The 26885-nt window shown below is 44.1% G+C and overlaps 1 protein-coding gene across 1 annotated transcript in view; it reads right to left on the reverse strand.

The window, feature by feature from the left end:
• Nucleotides 1–26885, reverse strand: part of CRPPA (CDP-L-ribitol pyrophosphorylase A) — a gene marked incomplete at its 5' end in the record, with an annotated part of 338976 nt that overhangs the window by 308972 nt on the left and 3119 nt on the right. The window contains one exon of the mRNA XM_038761326.1: nucleotides 14429–14705. Within this exon, the coding sequence (XP_038617254.1) occupies nucleotides 14429–14705 (277 nt within the window). The remainder of the gene's footprint in view (nucleotides 1–14428; nucleotides 14706–26885) is intronic.

A 26885-nucleotide genomic window follows, 5' to 3' on the forward strand; every position in this document is an offset into this window, starting at 1 on the left:
CACGAGCTTGGGAGTCAGAGGTCATGGGTTCTAATTCCGGCTCCGCCACTTGTCAGCTGTGTGACTTTGAGCAAGTCACTTAACTTTTCTGAGCCTCGGTTACCTCATCTGTATAATGGGGATTAAGACTGTGAGCCCCACAGGGGCAACCTGATCACCTTGCATCCCACCCAATGCTTAGAACAGTGCTTCACACATAGTAAGCACTGAACAATGTCATTATTATTATTATTATTATAAAATAGGCATTGAGACTATGAGCTCTACATGGGCCAGGGTCCATGTCCAACACGATTTGCTTGTAGCTACCCCAGTGCTTAGTACAGTGCCTGGCACACAGTAAGCACTTAACAAATGTCTTAGTTATTTATTATTATTATTATTATTAAAGACCTATCACAAAGTGCAAGAACACTAAGGAAAACTGTCATTAAAACTAAACAGCGTCATCCTGCAAAAATGCTAACATAAGTGTTATAAAGTAGGTGTGGCCCAGTGGAAAGAGCACACACCTGGCAGTCAGAGGACATGGATTCTAATCCCAGCTCTGCCATTTCCCTGCTGTGTGACCTTGGGCAAGTCACTGACCTTCTCTGGGCCTCATCTGTAAAATGGGGATTCAATACTTCTTCTCCCCTCCAAGACTGGGAACCCCAAGTGAGACCTGATCTTGTTGTATCTACCCCACAGTAAGAGCTTTTTTTATGGCATTTGTTAAGCACGCACTACGTGCCAAGCACTGTTCTAAGCATTGGGGCAGATACAAGGTAACCAGGTTGGACACAGTTCCTGTCCCACATAGGGCTCACGGTCTTAATCCCCATTTTACAGATGAGGTAACTGAGGCACTGAAGATTAATGTTAGGAAGACTTGCTATGGGGAGCCTGGAAAAAGTCATGAAATGGGCTGATGTAACAATTTCCTCAGGAACACAAATTGTCAATTCTATGGTGTTTCCAGTGACAATGCATGGACGTGAAAGCTGGACAGTGGAAAAACACGATAGAAAGAACATTGATTCTTTCGAAATGAGGTGTTGGAGAAGGCTTTTTCGAATACCAAGGACAGCCCAAAAAGCAATCAAATGGATTTGGGAGCAAATTAAACCAAAGTGGTCTTTGGAAGGCCAAATGACTCAATTTAGATTAGCACATTTTGGACACACAATCAGGAGGACTAATTCTCCGGAGAAGACACTAGTGCTAGGAAAAGTCCAAGAGAAAACGTGGGAGAGGCAGACTGGCAGCTAGATGGATAGAGACCATAACAATGAAAACGGAAGAACTGTTAGCAAGGTTACGGATTATGGCAGAAGACAGGACGTTCTGGAGAAAACATATCCATAGTGTTGCAATGAGTCAAAAATGACTCAACGGCACTTGATGATAATAATAACTGAGGCACAGAGTAATAATAATAATAATGGCGGCATTTATTAAGCACTTACTATGTGCAAAGCACTGTTCTATGTGCTGGGGAGGTTATAAGGTGATCAGATTGTCCCACGTGGGGCTCACAGTCTTAATCCCCATTTTACAGATGAGGTAACTGAGGCCCAGAGAAGTTAAGTGACCTGCCCAAAGTCACACAGCTGACAATTGGCAGAGCCGGGATTTGAACCCATGACCTCTGACTCCAAAGCCCATGCTCTTTCCACTGAGCCACGCTGCTTCTCTAGCCACGCTGCTTCTCTCATTTCAGAGTAGTGAAATGACGTGCTCAAGGTGCCTCGGCAGACAAGTGGTGGAGCTGGGATTAGAACCCAAGTCCTTCTAATCCCAGACCCATGCTGAATCCACTAGGCCACGCTGCTTCTCTAATAAATATTAGTAGTAGTAGTAGTAGTAGTATTAAAATATCTGCTTGGGTCCCAGCCTCATTGCCCTTGATCAACAATGGAAAGTGTACAAGTGATAATAATGGTATTTGTTTTATGCTACATGCAAAGCACTGTATGAAGCACTGAGGTAGATATAGGAGAGCCAGGTTGGACAGAGTTCCTGTCCCACATGGGGCTCTAAGTAGGAAGAAGGATAGGTATCAAATTTCCATTTTTACAGATAAGGAAACTGGGGTACAGATAACTTAAATGACTTGCCTCTAAACTGTAAACTCCTTGAGGGCCACCTCTGTTGTATTATACTCTCCCCTGCTCTTACCCATCGTAAGCATCAATAAATACATCAATAGGTGCCACTGATACGGAAGCCTGTCTACATGTTTTGTCACCTGTCTTCGTGTTTTGTTGTCTGTCTCCCCTTTCTAGACTGTGAGCCCGTTGTTGGGTAGGGACCATCTTTATATGTTGCCGACTTGTACTTCCCAAGCACTTAGTACAGTGCTCTGCACACAGTAAGTGCTCAGTAAATATGACTGAACGAAATGAAGTGTTGGAGTGAGCTTAGGCCTTCGGGAAGCATAGGTGTTCTCTTCAACGATCGAGAAGTGTAGCTTTCTGGCCGATCCGCTGGATTTTCATACCAACCACCCTCAGAACCAGGAGGAGGAAGAAAGTGTATTCAGCCTACGTGGTCTGGGAGACTGAATCGAGGCCTCTGAGCAAAGCACTGTGGCCACGGCAACTGAACAGGAATGCTAGACTAAGTTCCTCGACGGTACCGATCGTGGCTCCCAACTCTGCTGAATCGGATTCTCCCAAGTGCTTAGTCCGGTGCTCTGCACGCAGGAAGTGCTCAATAAATTCATTCATTCAATCATACTTATTGAGCACTTACCATGTGCAGAGCACTGTACTAAGCACTTGGAAGAGTCAATGTAACAATAAGACACATTCCCTGCTCACCACTGATTGACTGACTGATGCTCTCATAATCAATTGTACTTATTGAGTGTCTCCTGTGTGCTCAGCACTGTAATAAACTCCTGGGAGAGGACATTATAACAGCGTTGGTGGACATGGTTCTTGCCCACAATGTGCTTACAGTCAAATTTATTTATATTAATGTCTGCCTTCCCCTCCAGACTAACTCCTTGTAGTTGTCTATCACTTCTGTTGTACTGTACTCTCCCAAACACTTATACAGAGTTCTGTACCCAGTAAGCACTTAATAAATACCACTGATTAACTGGGAGATAACGAATTTGCTGCCCCAGAGGGCCCAGGACTAGAAAAACATTCTGTGAGCACATTGGAGGGTGGACAGAAATGGACCCAACTCAAGAAGTAGCATGGCCTCATGGATAGAGCCTGGGTCTCGGAGTCAGAGGACCTGGGTTCTAATCCCAGCTTCACCACTTGTTTGCTGGACGACCTGGGGAAAGTAACTTCACTTCTCTGTGCCTCAGTTTCCTCCTCTGTAAAATGGAGATTAAGATGGTGTTCCCCATGTGGGACAGGGACTGTGTCCAACCCAAGTGAATTGTATCTACCCCAGTGCTTGGTACTGTGCCTGGAACAAAGTAAGTGGGTAACAGATACCACAATTATTACTATTATTAGGGAGGAAGTTGTTTTGCTCTCTGTGAGCTCCACATGGGACAATATCAGCATCTAACCTGATTCCCTTGTAGCTACTCCAGTTCTAGGCATATGGAAAGGGCTTAATCAATATCCCCGTTACTACTAACAATAATAATAATAATGGTATTTATTAAGCACTTACTATGTGTAAAGCACTGTTCTAAGCACTGGGGAGGTTACAAGGTGATTGGGTTGTCCCACGTGGGGCTCACAGTCTTCATCCCCATTTTACAGATGAGGTCCCTGAGGCTCAGAGAAGTTAAGCAGCTTGCCCAAGGTCACACAGCAGCCATGTGGTGGAGTCGGAATTCGAACCCATGACCTCTGACTCCAAAGCCCGGGCTCTTTCCACTAAGCCACGCTGCTTCTCCATATTACTATTACTCATAACTCCTCACGTCTTTTCCAATTGCAACGGAACCTATGGAAGATGGCAGTATTTCAGGATACGTGTCTTCTAAACAGGGAAAAAATCATGTGATTCTGTCACACAGTCCCATGATTTAGTACAGTGCACTGCACTCCAGAGTGGCTTAGTAAATATTATTACTGCTACTAATGGAGTCTGGGCAAAAGACCATAAGAAGGGCTACATAGCCTCACCATCTCTGAAGCCAGATATTGGATGGAGTGGGACACAGCGAGGAGAGGAGAGGGAGAGAGATAACCTTCTGGGTTGACGTGCAACTGCACTAATAATAATAATAATAATAATAATAATAATAATGGCATTTATTAAGCGCTTACTGTATGCAAAGCACTGTTCTAAGCGCTGGGGAGGTTACAAGGTGATCAGGTTGTCCCACGGGGGACTCACAGTCTTAATCCCCATTTTAGAGATGAGGTAACTGAAGCACAGAGAAGTGAAGTGACTTGCCCAAAGTCACACAGCTGACAATTGGCGGAGCCGGGATTTGAACCCATGACCTCTGACTCCAAAGCCCAGGCTCTTTTCACTGCGCCACGCTGCTTCTCCACTATTTGATATTTTACGCAACTTCCCTGCGGATCAACCCTTATCTGGGAATGAACGCAAGCTACATATTTGAGATTACATTATTTCAAACAGGAAGACTTGATCCACCTGATGGGAATTATTGCAAAGAAGAAAAACCATGAAGTATTAAGGTTTGAGAACGTAGGAGAAAAGCAGGTGGCCTCCCGCCAAACTCTGATGACCCAGTTTCTGTGACTGCTCCCTTCTCTGAAACTATCATTTTCAAAACATTTGGCAATGTTGCACAAAATGGTTTCACTTGAGATGAATATTTGAGAAGCAGTGTGGTCTAGTGGAAAGAGCACAGACCTGGGTGTCAGAGGACCTGGGTTCTAATCTCAGCTCTGCCACTTGTTTGCTGTGTGACTTTGGGAAAGTTTCTGAAATTCTCTCATAAATTACCTCAACTGTAAAGTGGGGATTATGTATACATGTTTGTACATATTTATTACTCTATTTATTTTACTTGTACATACCTATTCTATTTTATTTTGTTAGTATGTTTGGTTTTGTTCTCTGTCTCCCCCTTTTAGACTGTGAGCCCACTATTGGGTAGGGACTGCCTCTATATGTTGCCAACTTGTACTTCCCAAGCGCTTAGTACAGTGCTCTGCACACAGTAAGCGCTCAATAAATACGATTGATGATGATGGTTAAGACTGTGAGCCCTTTGTGAGTCTGTGTCCAGCTGGATTATTTTTTTATCTACCCCAGCACTTAGTACAGTGCTTGGAACATAATAAGCACTTAACAAATACCACTTTTTTTAAAATGAGGTTTCAGTAATAGAGCCGCTTCACTAACTATATAAGCAGCATCATGACCTAGCCCGGGCTTGGGAGTCAGAGGTCATGGGCTCTAATCCTGGCTTCGCCACTTGTCTACTGTGTGACCTTGGGCAAGTCTCTTAATTTCTCTGTGCCTCAGTTACCTCATCTGTAAAATGGGGATTGAGTCTGTGAGCCCCACCTGGGACAACCCGATTACCTTGTATCTAGCCCAGCGCTTAGAACAGTGCTTGGCACATAGTAAGCACTTAAATACCATCATTATTATAAAATAGAAATAAATGTACTTCCCATTGGTCCCATTAAGTCAGAATGACGACACACAAGAACAAAAATCGGACAGGAACTTCCGAACGCTTTCAGGCCCACAGCACGACCAAGGAATTTTCATTAAGGGAAAAATGATTATCCAAAGTTACTGTCTCTGGAGGAATCAACTTAATTAAGCTGACTAGAAGCTTATTAACAACACAGACTCCTAACAACAACTCTCTCTTAATCTAACAAAGCATTTCCCCACGTCGCCACGCAGAAAGTCGCCCTACGTTAGTTGAGCATGGATATGTTAGTGGAGCCAACACTTCCCATCTACCTCCCAAAACAGGATGGATCTATCCATTGCCATAGCAAGTAGCAACATGTTTTCCCTCTTCAGACATCTGCCGCATTTAAGTTAATTACGGCAGTGAGGAGTAGAAAAACGCCCGCCACATAATTACCATTTCAGGTACCTGAATTGTCTTTATTGAAAGACTATTTAATAAAAGTTTATAGAATCGCATCTTCAAAGCTAAAACAATCACTGGTAATTACGAGATTAAAATAGTTCACATTTTTAATGGAACGCTTTAAATCTACCTCTAAAAAAAAAATGCAAGTTCGGTTTGATTAATAAAAAAAAAGTACACAATTCAAAAACACATTTAGATCACATCTTGGACTCCAAACTCTGCCCCGACCCAAACTGAGGTACAGAAAATGGGCCCTTGAAAAGAGATGCTTTTGTGTGCTGGATTTTTGCTAAAACGGTGATCTTTTCCTGGGCCTGATTCTCGAGACATGGATGGAGGAGGGACAAGGTTGCACTTTGCATTCATTCATTCATTCAATCATATTTATTGAGCACTTTCTGTGTACAGAGCACTGTACTAAGCTGTGCCCAGGCTCTTTCCACTAAGCCACTGCTTCTCTATTATTATTATTAAATACCTATGAGGGAAGCAGCAAGGCATAGTAGCTAGAGCACAGACCTGCGAGTCAAAAGGATAATAATAATAATAATAATAATATTGGCATTTGTTAAGCGCTTACTATGTGCAAAGCACTGTTCTGGATCTGGGTTCTAATTCCGGCTATGTCACTTGTCTGCACTGTGACCTTGGGCAAATCACTTCACTTCTCTATGCCTCCATCATCTGATCTGTAAAATGGGGATTAAGACTGTGGGACCCATGTGGGACAGAGACTGTGTCCAACCTGATTAGCTTGTATCTACCCTAGGGCTTACAGCAGTGCTTGACACATAGTAAGTGCTTAACAAATAACATCATCAACATCATTGAGGATTATCAGAATGGAAAGAGCCCGGGCTTTGGAGTCAGAGGTCATGGGTTCAAATCCCGGCTCCGCCAACTGTCAGCTGTGTGACTTTGGGCAAGTCACTTAACTTCTCTGGGCCTCAGTTACCTCATCTGTAAAATGGGGATTAGAACTGTGAGCCCCCTATGGGACAACCTGATCACCTTATAACCTCCCCAGTGATTAGAACAGTGTTTTGCACATAGTAAGCACTTAACAAATACCATTATTATTATTATTATTATTATCAGGGGGTTGGAGCTTTGAGGAGTCATGGCTCTATGGGATCAAAACCTCCCTCCCCCTTTCCGGCCTCCAGGAGGAATTCAAAAAAATCCTCAAGTTTGTCCTGAAGACCACTAAAGGGTCTAGCTGTCTCCGGACCTCACAGGGAGCTGGTCAGTCTCCAGACCTCAGAGACCCCTGGCATTGTACTGCCCAAGTGCTTAGTACAGTACTCTGCACACAGTAAGCGCTCAATAAATACAACTGAATGAATGAATAGGGAGCCAGAGATTCCACCCAGCTACTTAGCTATGGATGAAGCAGACATGTGGCTTTCCACTACCACCCCTCTGAGGCCAGGGAGTGCAGAGGGTAGCCACGTCAGGCCCTGAGGTCGACCTATATGCCACAACCAGAGGCCTGGGATTCAGAAGGTCACGCGTTCTCATCCCGGCTCCGCCACTTGTCTGCTGTGGGACCTTGAACAAGTCGTTTCACTTCTCTGAGCCTCAGTTCCCTTGTCTATAAAATGGGGATTGAGACTGAGACCCACTGTGAGTCCAACCTGATTTGCCTGTATCCACCCCAGTGCTTTCATAATAATAATAATAATAATAATAATAATAATAATAATAATGATGGCATTTGTTAAGCACTTACTATGTGTGAAACACTGTTCTAAGTGCTGGGGTGGATACAAGGTAATCAGGTTGTCCCAGTAAGCATTTAACAAATACCATAACTATTATTATTGTTATTGTTACCCACCCTGCCCCAAAATCTGCCAGGGTAAAGCTAATGGCTTCGCCTCCACCGTTCTAAATGAGACTATTACGTCAATAACCCTTCTCTCCCCACAAGGACTGTGAGCCCCCCGTGGGACAACCTGATCACCTTGTAACCTCCCCAGTGCTTAGAACAGTGTTTTGTACATAGTAAGTGCTTAATAAATGCCATTGTTATTATTATTATTATTATAAGGAGCTAGCATTTCAGAGAAATACCAACAATAAGATATAATTCTAACACAGGTAAGGCTAGACTATGAGCTCCTTGTGGGCGGGGAATGTGTCTGTTTATTGTTATTTTTTACTCTCCCAAGCACTTCGTACAGTGCTCTGCACATAGTAAGCACTCACTAAATATGATTGAATGGATGAATGAATGAATAGCAATCAGGTGATCTGGGCTGTGATCTGCCAAAATCAGAGCACAGTAGGCAAGAGAAGCAGCGTGGCTCAGTGGAAAGAGCACGGGCTTGGGAGTCAAAGATCATGGGTTCTAATCCTGGAACCCCAAATGCCTGCTGTGTGACCTTGGGTAAGTCACTTCACTTCTCTGAGCCTCAGTTCCCTCATCTGTAAAATGAGGATTAAGACTGGGAGCCCCACGTGGGACAACGTGATCACCTTGTATCTTCCCCAGCGCTTAGAACAGTGCTTTGCACATAGTAAGCACTTAAATGCCATCATTATTATTATTATTATTATTATTATTAAGAGACTTCTCCTCGCCCCACCTTAGTTTCCTCATTGATTAAATGGCAATAACATCACCCGCTATTCTTTCAAAGGTGATAGTTACGTACTCTAAGGATTTGAAATTATGGCTAATGCAGGGTGTCTAAGTAAATGTAAGATCTACAGAGGGATGTGTTTTAATCAAAACAAACTCTTCTTTCTCAACTGTTACCTGTCTTTCACAGCTCCCCAGGGAAACTGAGAAGATAATGTCTCTAAGGGTTTCTAACTCAAAGCACATTAAAGACGCTTAATCAGATCCTTGAAAGTGTCCCCTCCCCTGAGACAGTTGTACACCTTTGGTTTTAGATCCTCTGACACTGATCTATTCCACTTTCTCTTTCATTTTTCAAGTAAGAAGATATTGAAATCTATTCCAGGAGGGAATTTGTGGCTTAAACTCTAACCCCAAAATGGTACATTTTGTCCAGTTGTATTTAGCATTCTGGAAAGAAGAAAAGCTATGAGTCAGGATGACGAAGATTATCTCACAATAATAATAATAGTGGTATTTGTTAGCTCTTACTATATGCCAAACACTGTACTGGACTAGGTATAGGATAGTCAGAGAGGACACTGTTTCTGTCTTACATGGGGCTCGCAGAGTAATGGGAGGAAAACCAGTAATTTAATCGTCATTTTCACCAGTGAGGAAACTGAGGCACAAATAAGTTATGGGATCTGACTAAGACTACAAGTAGGCAAGCCCGGAGCTGGGAGTAGAAGCCAGGTCTCCTGACTCTCACTCCTATGATCTTTCCATTAGGTCACGCAGCTTCTCATCTGTTCCAGGTGTGGCTCAGTGGAAAGAGCCCGGATTTGGGAGTCAGAGGTCATGGGTTCAAATCCCAGCTCCACCACTTGTCAGCTGTGTGACTTTGGGCAAGTCACTTAACTTCTCTGTGCCTCAGTTACCTCATCTGGAAAATGGGGATGAAGATTGTGAGCCCCACATGGGACAATCTGATCACCTTGTATCCTCCCCAGTGCTTAGAACAGTGCTTTGCACATAGTAAGTGCTTAACAAATGCCATCATCATCATTATTATTATTATTATTATCTGTATCATGTCACTCAGCTGTTTTAGGCCTTAACCAACTGCAATATCTATGGCAGAAAAGCTTCAAGTCAGATTTTGTGGATAGGGAACATGCTGCTAAGCCTGTAGTACTTTTCCAAGTACTTAGTACTGTGCTCTGCATATAGTAAGTGCTCCATAAATATAACTGATTAATTAATGGCTACAAATCTTGGAAAATAAGCAAGGAAAAGGCAAAGCAGTTCATTGTATTAGAGAAGCAATAAGACAGACTACTAACAAGGAGATGTAACATCGACGTGGGCAAGGAACATATCTGCTATATCATTATAGCATAGCCTCCCAAGCACTTACTACAGTGCTCTGCACACAGTAAGCACTCAATAAATATGATTGATTGATTGACTGATTGATCTGACAGCTCCAAGGCTCTTTAAACCCTTGAATAATACCATTTCTACATGTGGGTGTGAAGATACAGACCAAACAAGTTGTTGCACTCCGAGACTGAAGAGAAAAATAATTCAGAGATGCAAAGAGTTTCAGAGAGCAAGGACCGAGAGTTCCAGGAACAAAAGGAGGAGTTAACAGTTCTTCATCCCAAAAGGTCTGCAGGGGGAAAATTATTAGCTCTAGCCCAAGTAGGAGCAAAGAGAAGCAATCAATAAATAGTATTTATTCAGACTTACTATGTGCAGAGCACTGTATTAAGCATTTAGAAGAGAATAATATGACATAATATAATATGGGCAGACACATTCCCTGCCCACAACAAACTTATAGTCTGGAGGGGGACACAGACATTCATTCAGTCGTATTTCATTCATTCGTATTTATTGAGCACTTACTGTTAATATAAACATTAAATAACATTAACATTAACAGAAATAAATAAATTATTCTAAAGGGAGGGGAGGGGTGCTACTTAGAAGGAGCACTGCCTAGTGGAAAGTGCTGGGAGTCAGAGGAACTGGGTTCTAAATCAGGATCCATTAGTTACCAGCTGTGTGTCCTTGGGCAAGCCGCTTAACTTCTTGGTGCCTCAGTTTCCTCATTTGTCAAATTCATTCATTCATTCAATCGTATTTATTGAGCACTTACTGTGTGCAGAGCACTGTACTAAGCGCTTGGGAAGTACAAGTTGGCAACATATAGAGACGGTCCCTACCCAACAACGGGCTCACAGTCCAGAAGTGGGGATTCAATACCTGTTTGCCCTCCTATTTAGACTGTGAGCCCCATATGGGACCTCATACGGTATTTAGCACATAGTAAGCACTTAACAAATGCCATTACTAGTAATATTATTATTATTATGCTGAGCCCTCCTTCTCTAGATTGCAAGCTCCTTGATGGCAGAGTATCTGTGTGTTATAAATTATTTATTTATCTTCATGTCTTGTCTGCTAACTTTAGACTATAAGATCACTGTGGGCAGGGAACAAATCTGCCAACTCTGCAGTACTGTACTCTTCCAAGAACTTAGCACAGTGCTCTGCTTATAGTAAGTGCTCAATAAGTCCCACTGATTTGACTGACTCCAACTCTGTTACATTATACTCTCCCAAGCGCTTAGTACAGTGCTCTGCACATAGTAAATACGATTGATTGATTGATTGACTGGCTGTTGCCAAGCTCAAGTCTAGATCAGGACCAAAAGGGAGTGACCTCACTCCAGAAATGAAGCTGACACATATGTATGGTGCACTTGCAAATACATTGTTGTTCTCCCACGGGGAACATTTAGTCAGCAAAAGCCCAAGGGGACAACTGCATTTATCCTCTTGACAGCTGGGTTTATTTTCAGAGGAGGAATTTTCAATGGGTTAGTTGGAGAGAACAAATCACAGGACCGTGTTGAGAGGCATTGATTCAACAAGAACACAGAAAGACAGAGGCCTAATGTTGCCATACACTTGGTACATGCCCCACTTTCAACCTTTCCCAGATGATTCATTGTTCTGAAGAAAAGTAGTCACAGAAAGATTGCCAATTAATCCTACACAGGAAACTTGAATTACTACTACGGTTTTCCACAAAATTATTTTGAACTTTTTTTTTTTTTAATTCAAAACAGGTTGAACATGAAGAAGACCGGGGACAGTTGCTGAGGGTTTTGGCCTAGCCTGACAAGAAAAGTTGCACAGAGTGAGATTTCAGAGACACTCTCAAAATTGGCTACAAAGCGACTGTTTCAATATAATCGGCAACAATTACGCAGAGAGCTATTCTGATGACCTGACACCTGTCCATATGTTTTCTTTTGTTGTCTGTCTCCCCCTTCTAGACTATGAGCCCATTGTTGGGTAGGGACCGTCTCTATATGTTGCCAACTTGTACTTCCCAAGCGCTTAGTACAGTGTTCCGCACACAGTAAGCACTCAATAAATACGATTGAATGAATGAATAATCCATTGTGGCATTGCAGTTCCTGAGTTTTATAGAAGATGAACAAATGTGAATGCACACTTCAAGTCATATACTGATGAAGCAAGTTACTGAGGAAACTGAGCTGGCTGATTTGGACTTTGCATACAGTCTTCCTTTGTTTTTAAGAAGCCTGGCCTAGAGGAAAGAGTGTGGGATTGAACTGCTGTAGTGTCCTTGGGCAAATCACTACACCTTTTTGATTTTTGATTATGGTATCTAGTAAGCACACCATGCCTCAACCGCTGTGCCAAGCGCTGGGGCGGATTCAAGATGACACAGTCCCTGTTCCACAAGGGGCTCATGCTCTAAGAGGGAAGGAGAATGGATATTTGGTCCCCACTTTACAGCTGAAGGAACTGAGGCAGTAAGACCCCCTAGATTAGTTCACAGACAAGAGTCAGAGCTAGGATTAGAGCCCAGGTGGCCGAACTTTCAGTCCCATGATCTTTCGCCCTAGGCCATGCTGCCTCCATTTTGTCATCTTCACAAAGGAGCGAAGATCCCTTCTCTCTCTGCATTTTAGATTGTGAAACCCTTATGGAGCAGAAACTATGTTTGATCTGCTTATCTTGTACCTATCTCATTGCTGAGCACTGGGCTTGGCACCCAGATTGCATGCTTAGCTCCTCTCAGACAATTTATCAATCAATCAATCACATTATAGCAGTGCCTGTTCACTTCTCATGCTCCCTCCCTCTCCCTCCCTCTTTAATAATGATAGCATTTGTTAAGCGCTTACTATGTGCAAAGCACTGTTCTAAGCCCTCTTTCTTCCTGGCACTCCTCCCCCTCCCCACTTCACATCCGGCAGACCACTGCTCTCCCCATCTTGATAGCCCTTGTAAAATCATATCTCCTCCTGGAGGCTTTCCCAGATTAATCTTTCGTTCATTCAATCGTATTTATTAAGCACTGTTTGCAGAACACTGTATATACTAAGCACCTGAGAGAGTACTATACAACAATAAACTGACACACTCCCTGCCCACAACAGACTTATGGTCTAGGGGCCGGGGGGCGGGGGGGGACACACAGACATCAATACAAATAAATAAATGACAGATATGTACATAAGTGCTGTGGGGCTGGGAAGAAAGAAGAACAAAGGGAGCAAGTCAAGGCGACACAGAAGGGAGTGGGAGAAGAGGAAAGAAAGGGCTTAGTCTGGGAAGGCCTTTTGGAAGAGATTTGTCCACAATGATGCTTTGACAGTTGGCGGGGAGAGTAACTGTCTGTAGGATTTGAGGAAGGAGAGTGTTCCAGGCCAGAGGCAGGACGTGGGTGAGGGGTGGGTGAAGGGCCGGCGATATCGAGGCACAGTGAGAAGGCTAATCCTTCTAATCCTGACTCTGCTAACTGCAGGCTGTGTCACCTTGGGTAAGTCACTTAACTCACCTATGCCTTAGTTTCCTCAACTGTAAAATGAGGATTGAATACCTGCTCTCCCTAATTAGCCTGTGAGCCCCATGTGGGACAGGGACTGTGTCCAACTTGATTAACGTGCATCTACCCCAGCACTTAGAAAAGGGATTGACACATCATTTAAACACATAAATGATAATAAATGATAACAAATATCATTTAAACAAATAAAGGCAGCCGACACACTTACCCCTTGTTCCTTTGCCGCAGTAAAGGAGTGAAGTGTGCAGGCTGGGCTGGAGTAGGAGAGGAGTGAGGCGAGGTAGAGGGGGCAAGGGGATGGAGGGTTTTAAAGCCAATGGTGAGGAGTTTAGGTTGGATGCGGAGGTGAATGGGCAACAACTGGACGTTTTTGAGGAGTGGGGTGATGAATCCTGAACGTTTTTATAGAAAAATGATCCAGGCAGCAGAATGAAGTATGGATTGGACAGTGGAGAGGCAAGGAGGATGATGCAGTAATCCAGGTGGGATAGAATGAGTGACTGTACTAATGCGGTAGCAGTTTGGATGGAGAGAAAAGGGCAGATTTTAAAATGTTGTGAAGGTGGGACAAACAGAATTTAGGGATGGACTGAATATGTGGGTTGAATGAGAGAGAGGAGTCAAGGATAACACCAAGGTTATGGTCTTGTGAGACAGGATATCTGGGTGTCAGAGGACCTGGGTTCTAATTCTGCTCTGGGAATTACAGGCTGTGTCACCTTGGGTAAGTCACTTAACTCACCTACGCCTTAGTTTCCTCAACTGTAAAATGAGGATTGAATACCTGCTCTCCCTCCTAATTAGCCTGTGAGCCCCATGCGGGACAGGGACTGTGTCCAACTTAATTAACTTGCATCTACCCCAGCACTTAGAACAGTTATTGACACATATCATTTAAACAAATAAATGATAATAAATGATAACAAATATCATTTAAACAAATAAAGGCAGCCGACACACTTACCCCTTGTTCCTTTGCCGCAGTAACAACTCTAAGGAGGACGTCTTCGGGAACGAATGGCCTCACGGCATCGTGGATAATCACCACTTCTGGTTTCTGGATTGGCGAGCTCGGGTCAATGCCCGAAAGAGCTTTCAGTCCGTTGAAAATCGAGCGATGCCGCGTCACTCCGGCTTCAACTACAGTGACTCTCTTGTGCCGATATTTCTCAACGATGGACTTCATGGCTTCGATGTTTTCGCTCGTCACCGCCACGATGATATCTTTTATCCAGCTTACTCTGAAGGAAAGGGCACACGAACACAATCGTTTCAGGAGAAGGGAGTCTAGAGAGAGCCAAAAGAAAGCTTACCCCGCTGTATGGTCACATTGGGGTCACATGTGACCCCATGCGTGACCTTGGACAAGTCACTTCACTTCTCTGCGCCTCATCCCCTTATCTGTAAAATAGGGATTAATTCTGTGAGCACCATATGGGGCATAGCTAATCTAATTAGTTTGTATTTACCCCAGAGGTTAGTACAGTGCCTGGCACATAGTAAGTGCTTAACAAGTAACATTAAAAAAACAACAATGGCAGACTTAGTTCGGGGTAATGGAAAGAGCATAAGGCTTGGAGTCAGAGGATCTGGGTTCTATGCTAGCTCCATCACTTGCCTGTCTTGTGACCTTGGGCAAGTCCCAACATTTCTGTGGCTCAGTTTCCTCAACCGTAAAATGGGGTTTCAATACCTGTTCCTCCTTCTTTTTAGACTGGGCACTCCATGTGGGATAGGGACCATGTCTGACATGATAATCTTGGATCCCAGCACTTAGTACAGTGTTTGGCACACAGTGAGTACTTAACAAACCCGAAATTATAAATCATTATTATTAACCCTCAGACACTCTGAGAGAAGCAGCATGGCACAGTGGAAAGGGCATGGGTTTGGAAGTCAGAGGTCACGGGTTCTAATCCTGGCTCCATCACTTGTCAGCTGTGTGACTTTGGGCAAGTCACTCAAGCTGTCTGTGCCTCAGTTACCTCATCGGTAAATGGGGCTTAAGACTGTGAGCCCCACGTGGGACAACCTGACTACCCTGTATCTACCCCAGCACTTGGAACAGTGCTTGGCACATAGTAAGCACTTAATAAACACCATTATTATTATTATATTATTAGATACCAAATTTTTATTCCAAAATAGCTGCTCCCTTCTCTTTCTATCCAGTGGATTGCATTCTTACAAATTTTCATACAGTGGCACTCACCTGCTGAAGCCCCACAAAGCATACTCAGAAATAAATAAAATTCAATCAATCAGTTGATTGATCGAAGAGGAAATAGAGGCACAGAGAAGCTAAGTGACTTGCCCAAGGCCACAGAGCAGGCATGTGGCAGAGCCAGCAATCAAACTCAGGTCCTCTGATTTCCAGATCTCTGTTCTTTCCATCAGGCAAGCTGCTTCTCACTTGGATTGCAGCCCCATTTGGGACAGGATATCCTCCCCACCACTTAGAACAATGGTAGACACATAGTAGAGGCTTAATAAATACCATAGGTATCATTATTTTTTGACAATTGCATGGTACCTATCTCATCCCAGGATTTGGTACATAGCACCTAACAAACACCACCATTATTATTACTACTAGAGTCTAATTAATTATTGTATTTAAGTGCTTACCATGTGCAAAGCACTGTACTAAGCTTAGAACAGTGCTTTGCACATAGTAAGCACTTAATAAATGGCATTATTATCATTATTATTATTACGCTCTGGGGTGGATTCAAGCAAATTAGGTTGAAGACAGTCTTTGTCTCATGTGGGGCTCACAGTCTCAATCCTCATTTTAGAGATGAGGTAACTGAGGCCCAGAGAAGTGAAGTGAGTTGCCCAGGGTCACCAAGCAGAACAGTGGCGGAGTCGGGATTAGAAACCATGACCTTCTGACTCTCAGGCCCGTGATCTATTCACTCCACCATGGTGCTTCCACAGTCTACCATAGCCTTCCTGGGTGTGCATGTCCATGTTGAGGTTTATTGGCTGCCTCTCCCTGAGGAAGAATGTCAACATCCCTTCTACTTTTTACCCTGGTATCCCATGCTGGGCTGATCACACTTTTCACAGCAGGCTTTCATCATCATCATCATCAATCGTATTTATTAAGCGCTTACTATGTGCAGAGCACTGTACTAAGCGCTTGGGAAGTACAAATTGGCAACATATAGAGACAGTCCCTACCCAACATTGGGCTCACAGTCTAAAAGGGGGAGACAGAGAACAAAACCAAACATACTAACAAAATAAAATAAATAGAATAGATATGCACAAGTAAAATAAATAAATAAATACATAGAGTAATAAATATGTACAAACATATATATATATATATATATATATATACAGGTGCTGTGGGGAAGGGAAGGAGGTAAGATGGGGGGATGGAGAGGGGGACGAGGGGGAGAGGAAGGAAGGGGCTCAGTCTGGGAAGGCCTCCTGGAGGAGGCCTTTCAATATTGAACCGCTCAGCCTCCGCCACTGTCTTCATCAGCAAGCCTCCTCTCAGGGCTTTGACTCAAGGTCCTCGTTTGAGACTCCAAGAGGCCACAGTATGGTGGTTTACAACAATAGTGCTTGTGGTAGTGAGCTCAAGAGCCTGGGAGTCAGAGGACCTGGGTGCTAATCCTGATGCTGCCAATGGCTTGCTTTATGGCCAAAGTCACTTGACTTCTCTATTTCCTCATCTGCAAAATGGAGGTTCAGTACCCATTCTCCCTCCTACTTAGACTGTGAGCCCCATGTGGGACAGGGACTGTGTCCAACCTGATGATCTTGTACCTAACCCAGTGCTTAGTACGGTGCTTGCCACATAGTAAGTGCTTGATAATGCCATTCTATTTATTTTATTTTGTTAGTATGTTTGGTTTTGTTCTCTGTCTCCCCCTTTTAGACTGTGAGCCCAATGTTGGGTAGGGACTGTCTCTATATGTTGCCAATTTGTACTTCCCAAGCGCTTAGTACAGTGCTCTGCACATAGAAAGCGCTCAATAAATATGATTGATTGATTGATTGATAATTACCATAATAGCTATTATTACGTGTCAAGTACTGGGACAGATTCAAGAGATCCAGGTTGGACACAGTCCCTGTTCCACATGGGGCTCGGTCTAAGTAGAAGGGAGAACACATATTGAGCCTTCAAATTACAGACAAAGAAACCATAGAACCAGCGAAGCTGTGATCTGCCCAAGGTCACAGGGCAAGTAACTGTATCAGAGCCAGAATTGGAACCCAAGTCCTGTGACTCCCGGGCCCAAGCCCTTTCCAAAAGTGTTTCCTCTTTCCTCTAGACTGGAAGCTCACTGCAGGCAGGGGCTGTGTCTCTTTATTGTTGTACCATACTCTCCCAAGTGCTTTGTGGTGTGCTCCACACACAGTAAGCGCTCAATGAACAGGACTGACTGACTGAATGAATGAATGTTTTCATCAGGTGAGAGGAAGAATCCTCTGTTTGGATTCACAGAGCTAGAGGTTCAGGCTTATGAAGCTGCAGGCTGGGGGTCCTTTTCCTTCCGCACAGGCTGGAAAGTGGCACTGCCTGAAGCGGCTTCTGGGCTAGTTTGTCTGCTGTGTGACCTTAGACAAGTCACTTTACTTCTCTGGGCTCCTTATCCCTCCCCACAGGGCGGGAAAGTGGCACTGCCTGAAGCGGCTTCTGGGCTAGTTTGTCTGCTGTGTGACCTTAGGCAAATCACTTCACTTCTCTGGGCCTCAGCTACCTCACCTGTAAAATGGGGCTTGATATTGTGAGCCCCACATGGGGGAAGAACCAACCCAATTTGCTTGTATCCACCCAAGCGCTTAGTACAGTGCCTGGTTCCAAGTAAGCGCTTAACAAATACTACAATTATTATTATCTCCCCTCACCCACATGCCCTGGCGGCAGCAGTAACATCAACAGCTCTCTAGGAAGCAGGATGGCCTAGTGGATAACTCACACACCTAGGAGCCAGAGGACCTAAGTTCTAATTCCAGCTTTTCCACTTACCTAATGGGTGACCTTGAGCAAGTCGCTTCACTTCTCTTTTCCTCAGTTTCCTCAACTGCAAAATGGAAATTTAATCCCTGTTCTCCCTCCTACTTAGTGTGCCCCATGTGGGGCAGGGACTGTGTCCAACTTGTAACCACCTCAACGCCTACAGTGGTGCTTGACACGTAGTAAGTGCTCAACCAATACTATTAAAAAAATTCCTCTCCTCCCACTGTGTTTTCCACACTCCCAGCTGATATGTGGGAGATGGAGCTCAGCCATCATGAACCTTCCACGGACCTGCTTTGGATTTGGAGGAAAGAGACCCTACGGTCAACCAACAATCCCTCTTCTCCAGCGTCTCCCCTATTCCTTCAAAATTTAAAGTTTGCAGAGGGACGTTCACGAAACTGTACAAAAAGTTGCTTTATGTAATCATCTTGAAGGATTTTGCCTGATTAACATTTGATCGAGCAAAATCCACCAACACATCAGTGAAATGTCATGCCATTACAGAGATGCCGGTATTATAACCATCATCTAGTCGATTACGAAGTTAAAGGAATGGAGTGCTGTTTTATAGCAACTGCTCTGTCCTTATGGAGACCCCAGCCTCCAAGTGAACTGACCTGCCAGTAATGCTCACAATAAATGCTGACAACTGGTTAGAGCTCAATTGTACTCCTTCCGACCCTCCAAGCAAGAAGAAAATACTGTTGAGAAATCTTCCTTATGGAGGATGTTTTTTTTTTGGGGGGGGGAGAGAAAGCGGGAAGGGGAGCTAGAGGGGAGGGTGTTTTTCAATTGTCCTTGTTTGTTTATTTTCTGGGTGTCTCTAGGCAGTTATCATTCTGAGAACTTTAGCTCCTCCAGGGCCTGGATCCTGGCCTACGTTTCAGAATACTTGGGATATTAAACAAAGGCTAGAAGCAATAATATCAAAATGCAAGTTGGGTGTAAAATACTGGCAAGAGAGGGTGGAAGGCTGAGAAGAGCAGAGAGAGCCACTCCTCAGGGACAGCTCCGGGCAGGTGGCATCATCCAGGACATCAACTCTCAGCTCTGGAAACAGTCGTGAGAAAGCAAACTCCCAAAAAGTGTGGGGAAGAAAGAAGTCGCCACCCCAAACCGACAGAGAAGGAAACAGAAGGTGGTTTGGAAGGTTGAGAGGAGGTGAAAACCACATTCTCAAACAACCTCACCAACACGGGAATGGAAGAAAAGGCCCCTTCCAAATAGGATTGTTCAAGTTTGTTAGCGATTTCACCGCCACCCAGCTCTCCAACACAGCTAAATTGCCTTGCTTTTTGAAGGGCAGATTAGCCGCACATTCTCAAGTGATTTAGTGTGTGGAATGCTAGTGTGCAATTTTTCTGGAAGCCAAAGAGATTAACTTTGTTCCCTGAGCTATTAGACTCCTTTCTTTTGATGGTAAATTTCACCATGAAAACTGTCTCAAAGCCAGCTTTTACAAATGGACCTTTCCTTCCTTTCTTTTTCAATAGACGCAAGAAATGACTATGAACCCAGCACACAGCCCGGGCCCCACAGGAACTTTTGATGGTTTCACAGCTGGCATGGGACAAGTCCTGGAGCAAAGGTCGAGAGATTATAAACTCCTGGGAAGCAACGTGGCCTTCGGGACTGGGAGTCTGAAGGTCCTGGGTTGCAGTGTGTCTCAATGGAAAAGAGCACGGGCTTTGGAGTCAGAGGTCATGGGTTCAAATCCCGGCTCTGCCAATTGTCATCTGTGTGACTTTGGGAAAGTCGCTTAACTTCTCTGGGCCTCAGTTACCTCATCTGTAAAATGGGGATGGAGACTGTGAGCCCCACGTGGGACAACCTGATTACCTTGTAACCTCCCCAGCGCTTAGAACAGTGCTTTGCACATAGTAAGCGCTTAATAAATGCCATCATTATTATTATTATTATTATTATTATTACTCCCGGCTCCTCCACTTGTCTGCTGGGAGACCTGGGGCAAGCAGCGTGGCTCAGTGTGAAGAGCCCAGGCTTGGGAGTCAGAGGTCACGGGTTCTAATCCTGACTCCCTCATCAGCTGTGTGACTTTAGGCAAGTCACATAACTTCTCTGGGCCCCAGTTACCCCATCTGTAAAATGGGGATTAAAACTGTGAGCCCCACGTGGGACAACCTGACTACCTTGTACCCCCCGAGCGCTTAGAACAGTGCTTGGCACATAGTAAGCACTTAACAAGTGCCATTATTATTATGTCACTTCTCTGTGCCTCAGTTACTTCATCTGTAAAATAAGGAATCAGACCGTAAGCGCCCTATGGGATAAGGATTGTGTCCAACTTGATTAGCTTGTATCTACCCCAGAGCTTAGAACAGTGCCTGGCATATAGTAAGCACTTTCTAAGTACTGATTTTTTTTAAAAAAAAAAAACAAAGCTCCTCAAGGGCAGGTATCCCATCTACCAACTACAGTGTACTCTCCCAAGCACTTGATAGACTATTCTGTACATAGTAAGTGCTCAAAAAATACCATGGATTGATTGATTGCTCTGCACCCAATAAAGAGCTCAATATAATCATCATAATGGCATTTGGCATTTGGCACCCAATAAAGAGCTCAATATAATCATCATAATGGCATAATGGCTGCTGGGGGCAGCAGCGTGGCTCATTGGAAAGAGCCCGGGCTTTGGAGTCAGAGGTCATGGGTTCAAATCCCGGCTCAGCCACATGTCTGCTGTGTGATCTTGGGCAAGTCACTTCACTTCTCTGAGCCTCAGTTCCCTCATCTGTAAAATGGGGATTAAGACTGTGAGCCCCACGTGGGACAACTTGATCACCTTGTATCCCCCCCAGCGCTTAGAACAGTGCTCTGCACATAGTAAGTGCTTAACAAATGCCATCATTATTATTATCATTATTATTATTATTTGTTAAGTGCTTACTATGTGCAAAGCACTGTTCTAAGAGCTGGGGAGGTTACAAGGTGATCAGGTTGTCCCACGGGGGGCTCACAGTCTTAATCCCTATTTTACAGATGAGGTAACTGAGGCACAGAGAATCAATCAATCAATCGTATTTATTGAGCGCTTACTGTGTGCAGAGCACTATACTAAGCACTTGGGAAGTACAAGTTGGCAACATATAGAGACAGTCCCTAACCAACAGTGGGCTCACAAGTTAAGTGATTTGCCCAAAGTCACACAGCTGACAATTGGCGGAGTAGGGATTTGAACCCAGGACCTCTGACTCCAAAGCCCGTACTCTTTCCACTGAGCCATGCAATAGATACCACTGATTGATTCAAAAAAATGCCCTGATCTGATACAAGGCCTGGGTAAAACAAGTGACATGGACCTGTTATTTACTGGAGATTGGCTGGGGATGCAAAAACTGCATGAAATGTGCAAATCATTACCACCAATCTCACCTAGTAGAGAAGCAGCGTGGCTCAGTGGAAAAGAGCCCGGGCTTTGGAGTCAGAGGTCATGGGTTCAAATCCCGGCTCTGCCAATTGGCAGCTGTGTGACTTTGAGAAAGTCACTTAACTTTTCTGTGCTTCAGTTACCTCATCTGTAAAATAGGGATTAAGACTGTGACCCCCCCGTGGGACAACCTGATCACCTTGTAACCTCCACAACGTTTAGAACAGTGCTTTGCACACAGTAAGTGCTTAATAAATGCTATTCATTCATTCATTCATATTTATTGAGCACTTACTGTGTGCAGAGCACTGTACTAAGCGCTTGGGAAGTACAAATTGGCAACATATCATTATTATTACTACGGATTAACATGGCTTTGTAAATACAGCATGAGTCTGGGAGTCAGAAGGACCTGGGTTCTAATCCTGGCTCCACCACATGTCTGCTGTGTGACCTTGGGTGAGTCACTTCACTTCTCTGGGCCTCAGTTACCCAATCTGTAAAAAATGGGGATTAAGACTGTGGGACCCATATGGGACAGGGACTGTGTCCAAACTGATTACCTTGTAACTACCCCAGTGCCTGGAACAGGGCTTGGCACATAGTAAACACTTAATAATAATAATAATAATAATAATAATGGTATTTGTTAAGTGCTTACTACGTGCCAGTTAACAAGTATCAGAATTATTATTACTACAAATGCCCCAGTGCCCTTCACCCACCTAATCATTCATTCAATCGTATTTATTGAGCACTTACTGTGTGCAAAGCACTGTACTAAGTGCTTGGAAAGTACAATTCAGCAATAACTAGAGACAATCCCTGCCCACAACAGATTCATCCCAAGCCAGGATCTGGGAGAGGGTGGCAACGATGGGAGTTTGAAGAACCACCTTGCTTGGGGTCCCTTGAATAGGATGCAGTTCAAATAAGCCAGAGTCTCCTACTGCTGCTTCAGTGCTCATGCCAATCCTCCCTGCATCCCTCATGCCTTGGGTTGGACCCAGAAGGACAGACAGGAAAATTACCTGAGGTTAGTTCGATCCCTTCTACAATGAATTCAGGGATTTTACCACCCTAAGTAAGAGAAGCCATGGGTGGCACTAAACTAAAAGAGCCTGGGGAATTTACAGTGATGGGATTAAGTAATAAATGTGGCATTTGTTAAGCACTTGCTATTCGCCAAGAACTTTGTTAAGCACTGGGGTAGATATAGGAAAATCACGTCAGACCCAGTCCCTGTCCCACATGGTGATTACAATTTAAAGTAGGATTACATGGACATTTTGCTTTGAGAAAGGTGACCCTGGAGGCAAGTAATTTATTTATTCATTTATATTAATATCTGTCACCCTCTCTAGACTGTAAGCTAGTTGTGGGCAGAGAATGTGTCTGTTTATTGCTATATTGTCCTCTCCCAAGCTCTTAGTACAGTGCTCTGCATGCAGTAAAAGCTCAATAAATATGATTGAATGAATGACTGATTGAAAGTAGCAGAGGCGGTAGTCGAACCTAGGAGTTCTGGCTTCCAGGCCCAATCGCTCTTTCCATCCACCCCATTAGACCCCTTCTCCATCCACCCTTTCTAGACTGTGAGCCCACTGTTGGGTTGGGACCATCTCTATGTGTTGCCAACTTGTACTTCCCAAGCGCTTAGTACAGTGCTCTGCACACAGTAAGCACTCAATAAATATGATTGATTGATTGATTGATTAGATTGTAAATGCCTGGAGGGCACCTGTTGTCAGCCTTTTCTGGCTACTCTTCCAAATACCTAGTACAGTGCTTCTCACACAATAGGTGCTCAATAAATACCATTAATAATGACAATAATGACCATTCAAAGCACTGTCAGACTCATAAACCCCCCAGGATGCCTACAGATACTGGCGGATAGATCCTGAACTTGTGACACTGCCATCACCAGAGAAGCAGCGTGGTGTAATGGATATTGCACGGGAGTGGGAGTTAGAGGGTCGTGGGTTCTAATCCAGCTCTGCCACTTGTCTTCTGTGTGACCTCAGGCAAGCCACTTCACTTCTCTGTGCCTAAGTTACTTCATCTGCAAAATGGGGATTAAGACTGTGAGCCCCGGTGAGACAGAGACTGTGTCCAACCCGATTTGCTTGTACCCTCCCCAGTGCTTAGTACAGTGCCTGGCACATAGTAAGTGCTTTACAAATACCGTAATTATTATTATTATTATTGCTACTACGAGACATCAGGCACATGATAAGCCAACATCTTCTGCGCACTGGATCTGGAATTCTGAAATGGAGCCGTGTGAAATGGAGCCAGATTAATCCACATCAGGTATACCTACATGCACATTGTTTTATGATCATCTGTTCTCTGTCAAGGACAAGAAAATGATGATGATGATGATGTTTTTCGTTAAGCACTTAGTACATGCCAAGCACTGGGGTAGATACAAGATCAATAGGTATTATTTGGGACTCGCCATCTAAATAGGATGGAGAATAGATATAATGATGATGATGATGTTGGTATTTAAGTGCTTACTATGTGTCAAGCACTGTTCGGGTTGTCCCACATGGGGCTCACAGTTGCAGTGTGGCTTAGTGGAAAGAGCCCAGGCTTGGGAGTCAGAGGTCGTGGGTTCTAATCCAGGCTCCGCCGCTTGTCAGCTGTGTGACTTTGGGCAAGTCACTTAACTTCTCTGTGCCTCAGTGACCTCATCTGTAAAGTGGGGATTAAGACTGTGAGCCCACCGTGGGACAACCTGATCATCTTGTATCCTTCCCAGCACTTAGAACAGTGCTTTGCACATAGTAAGTGCTTAATAAATGCCATTATTATTATTATTATTATTGTATCTACCCCAGCGCTTACAACAGTCCTCGGCACATAGAAAGCACTTAACAAATACCAACATTATTATTATTATATTATTATTAATCCCCATTTTACAGATGAGGTAACTGAGGCATAGAGAAGTTAAGTGGCTTGCCCAAGGTCACACAGCAGACAATTGGAGGAGCCTGGATTAGAACCCCCGTCCTCTGGTGCCCAAGCCCGTGCTCTTTCCACTAGGCCATGCCCCACTTTGTAGATGAGGGAACTGAGGCCCAGAGATGTTAAGGGATTTGCCCAAGGTCACAGCGCAGGCAAGTGGCAGAAATGGAATTAGACCTCAGGTCCTCTGACTCATAGGTCGGGACTCTTTTCATTCAGTCGTATTTATTGAGCGCTTACTGTGTGCAGAGCACTGCACTAAGCGCTTGGGAAGTACAAGTCGGCAACATATAGAGACGGTCCCTACCCAACAGCAGGCAACAGGACCTCGTTCAACAAAATTTGGATTACTGTCCTACTTTGCCACAGTGACTATAATGATACGGGTAAGGCTTTTGCATGGCACGGGGGTTTAGAGACATTCTTTCTTCAAACAAGGAGACACACTTTAGAACTGCCAAATCAACTGCCAAGACCCCAGGTCATTCATTGCAGAAAGGCCACAACACAAGCAAAAATGTCCAAAACTAAGGAAGAAAGAATATTATATATTGTAGATAACCTGCTTTCTGCAGCAACATAAAATAAGGATAATGCTTTTTCTGACAGGGAAATCAGTACTACCAGAGAAATCCAGGCCTTGAGATACGTGGCAGAGTATTTACCTACTACACCAAGTGTTACTGGCTTAATTAGCCCCCTATATTTAAAATAAAAGTTACGCCTTCATTACCAGGGCAAAGTGTGTATTTATACTATACGCACTGTATATAGGAGATAAAGGAGATGGGTACTATGTTTCAGATTATCAATATATGGGACTAACATGCTAACCTATTAACACTTTATTAACAGAGGGTAGTGTCGTACAACAGAGACACAAAGAAATTGACAGAGCAGAAAAGGTTACTTTTACACTAGGCCTGACCGTGAATCTCTTATTTGCTAGAAGACCCTACAGAGAGGGCACCCCTCTTCCCAAGGCAATGGTCGACTCAGCCAGGAAAGTGTAAATTCAGTTTCATTAGAAAAGGCAAGGCAGACACGGAGGCACCAGATGCTTCTAGAAACGAGTTGTCTTCCCACGTTCCCTCGTATCACTGCTCAGAGAGTTTAAGGGAATTACTGTAAGGCTATCACCTTTCTGGGGCTTTGATGACATACCACATCTATGTGGTTTGCCCTGTTCAAACCTCTGAAAAGCAGAAAGTCTCCTTCATTCATTCATTCAATTGTATTTATTAAGCGCTTACTGTGTGCAGAGCACTGTTCTAAGCGCTTGAGGCATCTTCACAGGAATCGATCCTTGAAGAGGGATCACTGCTCGGAAAGATGCGGGTGGCAAAACCCGTTTGTTGACCGGGGCACATTACATCCCTCAACCAGTAAATCAAAGTTGCTAACCAACATACAGGATGCAAGGATGTATCTAACCTCATCCAGATTTTGACAATAGGCAAATCATGAGTGACTCCTCATTCACCCTGCCTTCTTCAGCTTCGGGGTAACCGAAGAGGTCCTCCAAAACACCGCAGCTTCAAAGAGAAACGGAACAAATGCCCCAGACCTCGCGGGCAACAAAAAGCCTTCACGAAAGACACAGAGGTGATAGCCTGCCTCTCGTTTCCCTTTCCAGGTCTCTCACAATGGCTACGGGGAAAGGAGATGGATTACTCTCCTCCTTCACTTTGTATTTTGCAGGCTCCCATGACATTTTAGCTTGTTCTTCAGGTTTTACAGTGGCAGAGTTGTGACAAACTTTGGGCTGGACACTGTGATTAGTGACTGCTATGATTAGTTGTTTCTATGACTGACTGCTGTTATAAATTAAGTTATAATGGAGAGATAATTGCCGGGTTTGGGGTTTTTTTACCCTTTTTTCCATAAATCATGCATCTTCTGAATGATCTCTCCTGTTCGGAATCACAGAAAAACATAAGGGTGAGAAAATGACCAGTGACCACAGACCACCCAAATCCACATCTTCGGGGAAACTGCGGAGAAAAACAGCGAGCAGGGGGGAACAGACTGATTTAGATTCTGCATTAGCCACTGAAAAAGAGA

The sequence above is a fragment of the Tachyglossus aculeatus genome, chromosome 2 (genome assembly GCF_015852505.1).
Source record: "Tachyglossus aculeatus isolate mTacAcu1 chromosome 2, mTacAcu1.pri, whole genome shotgun sequence".
NCBI classification, from domain to species: Eukaryota; Metazoa; Chordata; class Mammalia; order Monotremata; family Tachyglossidae; genus Tachyglossus; species Tachyglossus aculeatus.